The sequence below is a fragment of the Microtus ochrogaster genome, chromosome 2 (assembly GCF_000317375.1).
Source record: "Microtus ochrogaster isolate Prairie Vole_2 chromosome 2, MicOch1.0, whole genome shotgun sequence".
Lineage (NCBI taxonomy): Eukaryota > Metazoa > Chordata > Mammalia > Rodentia > Cricetidae > Microtus > Microtus ochrogaster.
In genome coordinates, this window is record NC_022010.1 from 42181667 (window position 1) to 42190800 (window position 9134).

The 9134-nt window shown below is 42.6% G+C and overlaps 1 protein-coding gene across 7 annotated transcripts in view; it reads left to right on the forward strand.

The window, feature by feature from the left end:
* Positions 1 to 2695: 2695 nt before the first annotated feature.
* The window catches only part of Lrch3 (leucine rich repeats and calponin homology domain containing 3), a 111974-nt gene continuing 105535 nt past the window's right edge, over positions 2696 to 9134 (forward strand). For all 7 annotated transcript variants that reach the window (XM_005344860.3, XM_005344861.2, XM_013351622.2 and 4 more), the window contains exon 1: positions 2696 to 2963. In XM_005344860.3, the coding sequence (XP_005344917.1) occupies positions 2702 to 2963 (262 nt within the window). In that variant the 5' untranslated portion in view covers positions 2696 to 2701. The remainder of the gene's footprint in view (positions 2964 to 9134) is intronic.

Consider the following 9134-nt stretch of genomic DNA (forward strand, 5'->3'; position numbering starts at 1 on the left):
TTGTAATTCAGATGCAGCTACACCTGGCTTCCTTACCTGAATGCTGGAGATTTGAATTCGGGTGTTCATGCTTATATAGCCAGGAATTTACCCACAGAGCCATCTTCCTGGGCCTCATATCCATCTTTCTTTTTTTTAAAGACATTTTTTTCAATAATAGTATGTGTAAAATCTCATTTCTCCCCATGTCCTCAGACTTTTTAATTAATTAGTACATTTTGGCCTCCAGATATCTATAGACTTTCTGAAAAATCCTAATTTTCCCCTCAGCATTCTCTTAGGTGTTAATACATAATCTTCTAGCTACTTCTCTGGCTTATTAACTGTTCGTATGTATGGTCAGCCCTCCCATATCTCCCTGGGATATGGGAGATTTGTGTAGCATCAAGTTTAATTTACTAATGACTTCAAATCAAGTCAAATAGACTAGCCTCAACACATCTGGTCAGTTCAGGATTAGCATAGTATGCTGAGATCACAGTGGAGTGGGCATGTCCATAGGAAAAGGGCCATATTACTAACAACGTGTCAGTATTCATGTGAATATATTCATGACAAGGGTAGGATTATATAGAGTTTATGTGTGTGATGTGTGAGTGGGTACACACAGGTCAAAGAATAGTTTTCCCTTCCGTCATGGGTGTGTGATGTGCTTTTTCCACCACTGAGCCATCTTCCAGTGCAGCTTAATCTTGTGCTTTTTCCAAGACAGGTTATCCCTTTGTAGCTAGACTGCCCTGGATCCTCCTGCCTCAACCTCTCAGGTTGTTGAGGTTGCGTTACAAGCATGTGCTGCCGTGCCTGGCTAGCTTAGTATCTTTAAGACTAACAAAGTTTCAGAAAGACCAGAAAATACTTATATTGGATAAACATTACCATGAAATGACTCATTCATAGACATTAATAATTTGTTGAAGGACTAGTTGTGAAGAGCCAGGCCTGGTATCAAGTATCATATACTTGCTTTGTATTCTGAGGACTCAGAAGGCCAAGGCCAGCCTGGGTTACACTGGGACTCCTAAAAATAAATAAATAAATAAAAGGTTTGTAGAGCAGTTCTCTGAGCACTTTTATTATTGAAACATTTTTACAACTTCTTAAATTTAAGAACTCAGGAAAGTACTCGTCTGGGTTTTCCTGAAGTTGGGTCTTGAATGATGACTAGCTTCTCACAACTCACTTTTTTTTTTTAAATGTTCTGGAATGGAGTTTCTCCTTTGTGTCTTAATGCCCTTACATGCATCAAAATCATACCTGATATGTGTTTACTCATCTTCCATTATGGAATTTTGCTTCCTCTGTCATTCCATTCTACCTCCTAATTCTAGAGATTTGGTTCAGAACCATTCTTTTTGTTTTGGTTTGGTTTTTTTGAGACAGGGTTTTTCTGTGGCTTTGGAGCCTGTCCTGGAACTAGCTCTGTAGACCAGGCTGGTCTCGAACTCACAGAGATCCGCCTGCCTCTGCCTCCCAAGTGCTGGGATTAAAGGCGTGCGCCACCATCGCCCAGCGGTTCAGAACCATTCTTGTGAGAGTTTTCTTTGCTGTGAACTCTGGTAGATAATACTCCCCTCTTCATGTCTTTCTGTAACTGGCCTTCTTGGATTCCACAATAAGGTTAGATTAATTCTTTAGGAAAGAGACTTTATCTGACAGCCCTTCGTATTTTCCACAGCAAATTAAAGTTAATGGTAAGTGAAATTTACATCACATGTTAGGAATGGCTTGAGTTTAAAACAGATTTGGGGAAATAAGAGTGTGGTATAGAGATGTCTAACTTGTTTAAATTTGAGTGGTATTTTCAGTTTTTCGTTATCTGAATGGTTTCAGTTTTGGTCTTTCGGTTCTAAATTTAATCCCTACATTTATATTACAGGCAGAGAGTTTTGTCTTTCTCGGTTTTGGTTGCAGACTCGGATTTTAGACTTAAACACCTTCGTTCTGCTCTAGTCATTGATAAAACCTGCACAAACAGTCATACTATTTAGATGTTTGTTTTCATTACGAGCCCTTTTGTAAAAAGTAGAATCTAAAATACATAACAATTTTAACAAGAATTAGGGACTTTGTAGCCGATCTTCGCACACAGTTCACCCTCCAAGGACTGATAGTATTTCTGCAAATCTCAATTTAAATCATTGTTGGTATGGTTACAAGTTGAGAGACGATTTCGGGCACATCCCATGGAGTCACCCCTAACTGCACAAGTTTCTGGCAAGAGCAGAGCCAACAAATCCTTGCTGTTCAGTGTAATCCACCGCTGAGGGAGGAAGACGGGGCTTTGAGGAAGGGTTTTTTTTTTTTTTTTTTTTTTGGTTTTTCGAGACAGGGTTTCTCTGTGGCTTTGGAGTCTGTCCTGGAACTAGCCCTGTAGACCAGGCTGGTCTCGAACTCACAGAGATTCGCCTGCCTCTGCCTCCTGAGTGCTGGGATTAAAGGCGTGCGCCACCATCGCCCGGCTTTGAGGAAGGTTGTTAAAGATGGTTTTTGTAGTGGCCTTTTAGACCGCTAGGAGCTCAGTGTAGAGGGCTGCTGCAGTTCTGTGCTGTCCCTTGAGTTTTCCTAGAAAACCTCGGTAAGGGCGGGGCACAGCGCGTCCTGTCCGGGAGTGCTGGCTGGGGTCCGCGAGCCCCTTTCCCCGCCCACCCAGCGGTTCGGGTGGCGCATGCGCAGACCGGGCCGGAGAGTTGTCGGCTGGGAAATGGCGGCCGCGGGCTTGGTGGCTGTGGCAGCGGCTGCGGAGTACTCTGGCCCCGTGGCGTCCGGGGGAAACCTCTCCGGTGCAAACTGTGGACCGAGCCCTGGACTAGGCCCTGGTCCTGGCCCGGGCTCGTGGAGCCGCTCGGTCGACCGAGCCCTGGAGGAGGCGGCGGTCACCGGGGTGCTGAGCTTGAGCGGCCGGAAACTGAGGGAGTTTCCCCGGGGAGCGGCCAACCATGACCTGACGGACACCACCCGGGCCGGTGAGCGGGGCGCAGGCATACCTGCAGCCCGGGACCGGCGGGGTGGGGAGGGGCTCATCGGGTGGGGGCGTGTGGCGACCGTCTCGAGGCTCCCGTGACCGGGGTAACTGGGGAGGCTGGCGGAACCGTGCAACCCCCGGCCCCCCGGCCTGGCCAGCCCGGGAGCCTGGGGTGCGGCGGCGCGCAGCATCATCCCCAAAGCCGGGCAACTGACGGGATGATGATCTTTTCTTGAGTCGCTTTCAGAAATCCCGCTATCAGTGCCCCCTGTAGACTTTTGCCCCACCCCGCTGACTTAGGCCCTCTGGATTTGGGCTGCAAATTGACTTTGCTGAGAGTTGGGGATTGTTTGTGGCTAGCCGGATCTTCCATCGTAGGACGGGTGACGCTGGGTGCTGCATTGTCAAAGGACCCATGTCCGCGCTGGCGTTTTCGTGTGTGTGTGTGTGTGTGTGTGTGTGTGTGTGTGTGTGTGTGTGTGTGTGTGTGTGTAATGTGGACTCTAACGTTGTTAGCTTCATTCTCCGCCTCCATCTGTTGACTTACCGAAAAATACTTGTAAAAATAGCGCATCTTTAGGTGCTCATTAATTTCGTTTTCCACTCTGACCTGTCCTCCAAAAAAACGTGAGAAGAAAAACTTCATAGGATATTGTCTACCTCATCTATATTTGCTTTTCCCTTTAAAAACATTACATCGCCTTATATTGTTTAAGACAGGAAAGAGAGTGGGAATTAAGTATTATTTGGTTTCCTTACTTGTGGGAAACAATGTATGGTGACTGAGGTATTCAGCACACTATAATGTGTTCCTCTTGTGTTTAAATTATAGTTTCCTCGGGGAGTAGATTAAGAATTGAGTCTTTATGTTTTACATAAATTAAGGGGAAAGGTACCTTACGAAGTGGTATAAATATTTTGTGTTTGTACAGCTAGTGAATGTGCAATATACATTGTGTCATCCACATTCTGGTCAATTTTAAAATCTTAGAGTTAATGCTTTCTTAAGCTTCTGTAAGTCAGCAAAGATTGGTAATTATTACATATAATCACTCATGTTGGAAAACAGATAGAACTGGGCTGGTGAAATGGCTTAGTGGGTAAAAAAGCTCTTGCTGCCAAGCCTGACAAACAGCTGGCGTTTTATCCCCAGAACCTATATAGTGGAAGGAGAGAACTGGCTCCTGAAAGTTGTCTTCACTTCACACACACACACACACACACACACACACACACACACACACACACACACTACTAAACACTAAAAATAATTTTTGAAAACAAAGATGTTAAATTTCCACTAAAAATTGTTATTCTCAAATTTTTGTTCTGCTTACTAAAGCTTATTTTGGGGAGTTGTCCTTTGAATATAATTTGTATTTTTTTTTTATCTCGATGGAACTAAAGTCAGACTTGCTAAGGTAAGAGTGCACAGTTACTTGAATCTTGGTGGGTGTGTGTGTGTGTTGATAGGCATCCTCTAGATTGTCCTGATTCTGCTTGGGAGAGGCGGATGGGCAGAGTGATTTTTATACTGGGGTGAGTCACTTCAGTATTGCTACACTAAGCCTGCAGGGAAAGAAAACGGTGACCATAGGAGTCTGTCTAGCTTATCTTATCTGCTCTTAAGTAATTCTGGAAGCAACAGTTTGAGCCATCTAGAAATAAAAGTTTTGTTGACAAAGAAAAACAGACACTTATGAGAAATAATATTTAATCTCAAGAAGAGTTTTCCTTTTTGAGCTCTGGGTTTTTTATGTATATTATTACTCATATGTTAATGTTCTTAAGTGAAAGGTGTTATTGTTGGTTGCATTTTCTCTGGTCAAAAGTATAAAAAAAAGACTAAAAAGATCACAAAGTATTTTATAACCTGTTAGACCAGATTCATTTCTAACTTTGGCAGTTCTTATAATTAGGACAAAAATAGTTTTAAACAGGCAGCTTAATGCCAATGACATAATTTATTGAGTGTTCATTATTTGTTATTCATCCTTAGATGTTTAAACATACTGCCTTATTAAATATACACAGCATATGAATTAAATATGATTACATCCAGTTTCATAGGAAAAATAACTCAGAGATACTCCTACTACTGATAGACTTTTATCTAACTCTGTTTTCTTCACAGTACCAAGTAGCTTCTGTGTGCAGTGAGGCATTGTTTTTCTTCTTGTAGATAGTGAAAGCAAAGCTTGGAGATACTTAATAATGTGCTCAAAGACCTGTAGCCAAGGACAGAGGAAGAGGGTGTTCTTTATGATCGGAGCCCTATTTGACATAACTCCAAAACCAGAAGAGGGTGCCAGCTTCCTTGGAGGGCAAGCTACCTGTTGTAGATGCTGGGGATCAGTTCAGGTCCTCCCGCAAGAGCAGTCTGCACACCTAACAGCTGAGCCGTCTCTGCAGCCTGAATTCAGACTTACAGTAGTTAAAATCTATTTTGCTTAGAGTAGATGCGATAGAAGATTTAAAATCATGTAAAATTGCACCAGAGTTTGCTCACAGATTGTTCTTTAAGTATGGAATTCTGTGGTAGAATTGCTTTTTTCTAAGAATTTGCATCCTATGAAATAGCACTTATTATTACCCATACCATTTATACCTGGACATAATTAGAATTTTCTTGAGTTTCTCTTCCCACAGTTTGTTTAAAAAGGTAGATACTGTTGAGCATGATGGCACATGCCTTTAATCCCAGCACTCGGGAGGCAGGAGCAGAAGGATCTCTGTGAGTTCCAGGACAGCCAGAGCTACAAAGAGAATCCCAGTCTTAAAAACAAACAAACAAAAAATAAATAAATAAATAAAGATAGCCGAGCTGTTGATCCTGGAGAACCAGAAAAGTAATACTGTTACTATGATTGGCACTTACTAAGCCCAACCAGTGTTGTCTGTTGTCACAAAATACCAGTGATACTTGGCTTAGGAGGAAATGGAGCTGGAGATGATTCTGCTCTGGAGACTGGTCCCCAGCACCCACAGCAGGCAGTTCACGCCTGCAACTCCAGCCCCAGGAGATCCGAAACCTCTGGCCTCCTGAGGTGCCTGCCCTGGAATGAACATACTCCCCCTTCCCTTACATATAATTAAAGATGATTTTTTTAAAAACAAACTTTTTTTCAAAGGAGGAGGAAAGGCTATTTGGCTCCTGACTTTAGAAGTTTTAGTCCCTGGTCACTTTACTAAGTTACCGAAGCAGAAGAGGTGTGCTGATTTTGTGATGGCCTGGAAACAGAACCAGGAAGGAGCTGGGCTCCCTGCATTTCCTCAAGGACAAAACTCCAGCGACCCAGCTTCCTAACGTTCCACCATTTCCCAGTAGCATTCCAGGCTGGGACTAGCTTTTCCACACTTACACATTTTCAATGCAGCAAGCCTTTTCCATGATCTGAAATTGTGCTAAGCATACAATTGTGTGGGTTGTGAGTGATAATTTATTGTATTTCATTCCATACATTAGAAAATTGAGACTCAGGAGATGTTAAAATTCAGTCAATCAGGACTTCACAACCAGAAAGCAACAGAATTAGGATTCTCATTCATATTTAGCCATATATATGCTAGTTTATGTTTATAACCCTAATCTTTGGGAAGCTGAGGCAGGAAGATCAAGGAGTTGAGGCAGCCTGAGTTATTTAGGAAGTTTAGGGCTAGATAGTGAGACCCTTTCCAAAGAATAGTCATATACATATTATTCTAAAGCTTGGGTTTTTTGTTTTGTTTTGTTTTCTTGTTGTTGTTGTCGTTTTGGTTTTTTTCTTGGTTTCTCAAGACAGAGTTTCTCAGTAGCTAAGGAACTAGTCCTGGAACTACCTTAGTAGACCAGGCTGGTCTTGAACTCACAGAGATCTGCCTGCCTTTGCCTTCTGAGTGCTGGAATTAAAGACGTGCGCCACTACCGCCTAGCTAAAGTTTGTATTTTTGATCACGGTGTCATACAAATTTGAAACCTAAGCTTTCTTTTGTTTGCCTAAGACCTTCATTGGTATCATGTGTGGTAGCACCACTAGTTAGTGGTGTACAGCCAAAAGCAATACAACCCTGGACCTTTAGAATAAAATTGGGGCTAGAGCATAAATTCAAGAAAATTATAGTAAAAGTTCAGAGATTCTGATTTCTTTCTCTAAGAATAGAAGAGTGAGTCTCCTGCATTTTGAAAAGGTGGAAGGATCACCCCGAGGAAAAGCAAACAAAATTTATTAATTAGACCTGTTCCAGAGTTCATAGCTTTCTAAAGCCTGGAGGAGCTGTGGTGCCCATCCGAGTTACTTCACGGAGGAGAAGCCATCTCAGTTTAAATGATGTGCTTTAGCTTGTACAGTGAGATGACCAGATAAGTAGTATTTCGCAGACAGCAAGCATGAGTCATAGTTGAAAGTGTAAGAAATGGCTTTTGTATGGGAGACAGAAAACAAGAAATAGGAGGGGTGGGGATGGGGAGGGAAGAATTAGATTTCACACTTGAGAAGAAAGTAAATGGAGATGTAATATGTGCACTAACATAATGCAATGTCATCAAAGTCATGAGAACTGAGACTCTAAAAAATGAATACTTATTTCCTAAGCAAGAAGAATGGAGACATCTAAAATGCCATTTAATTTGTCAAGAATGCAATCTGTAACCCACAAAATGATGGTTTTATAAGTCTTGGAAATATGTACCAGAGCGCCATGTCTTAAGTGGAAATAATGTGGTTTTTTAAATATCAGTCATGATATGTGTATATACATGAATTTTTCTAGAACTGTGCTTTTCAGTGTGATAGTCATTAGCCTTAGATGCTATTAAAAATATTTTTAGATCTAGAGGTACTTGCCTATAATCTTAGCACTTAGAAGGCTGAGCAGGAGGATAGGGAATTCAAGACTAGCCTAAGATAGCTAGTGAGACCTTGTTTCAATCAAGCAACTAATGAAGGAAGGAAGGAAGGAAGGAAGGAAGGAAGGAAGGAAGGAAGGAAGGAAGGAAGGAAGCTGAACATGTGCCTGTGCTCCAGATACTCGAGCGGCTAACGAGGGTTACTTGAGCACAGGAATTTGAATCTTGTATCAGACAACAGTGAGCAACATAATGAGATTTTATCTCAAAATATCTTTTAAAAATATATCTATTAAAAATAAAAGATTAGCCAGGCAATAGTGGCACACACCTTTAAGCCCAGAACTCAAGAGGAAGAGGCAGGTAAATCTCTGTGAGTTTGAGGTCAACCTGGTTTACAGAGTGAGTTTCAGGACAGCTAAGGCTACATGGAGAAACCGTCTCAAAAAAAAAGCAAACCAAATAAATAGATAAATAAAAGATTTAGGCCAGCGAGATAGCACTTGCCCACCAAGCCTGATAATCTTTTTCTTTCTTTTTATTTTTATTTTCTTTCCTTCCTTCCCATTTATTCTTTGTGGATTTCACATCATGCATCTGGATCTCATTCATTTCCCTGTCCCTCCATATCTGCCCACTGTCATTGCAATACTCACCCAAAATAAAATAAAATGTAAGAGAAAAGGAAAAAATCTCATCATGGAAGCTGTAGTGTGACTCAGTGAGTCATGCAGTAAACCCTTTTGTCCATATATCTTCGCTTGCAAGTGTTCATTGCAAAGAGTCATTGGTCTGGCTCGAGGCCTCTGGTTTCTGCTACACTCTTGATGTCCCTCTCTGGGATTCCTCTTAGATATCCTGTTGTTGTCCTGTGTTGTGACATTCCTGCAACTTTGGGTCTGTAGGACTGGTCCCTTTACATACTCCAGCAGATTGTAGATGAAGTGGATATTGGGGTGGGTCAACTCATAACCCTGGTTCTGGGCCTGGGTAGTTTCCGAGTTGGCCAACTCACCCCTCCTCCCCCCAGTTCTCCCCCATCCTTACTACCTGGGTGAGCTCTCCAGGTCTCCGGGATAGTTCACCCATTGCAGTGATGAGCAAGGGGCGGGACTTGTTCTGCTTTCACCTCAGGGTCTTCTTTCCCACACCTGGACCATCAGAGCCAGCTCAACTATGTTGCCCAGGTGAGGTGCAGGGGCCACTCTCCTGAGTGCTGCAGGTGATGAGGGGCAGACAGTTCTCCCACTTTTATGACCTTAGGGCCCTCTCTACCACCTACCACAGGTGGGGGGGGAGGAACATTCTCTCTCTCTCTCTCTCTCTCTCTCTCTCTCTCTCTCTCTC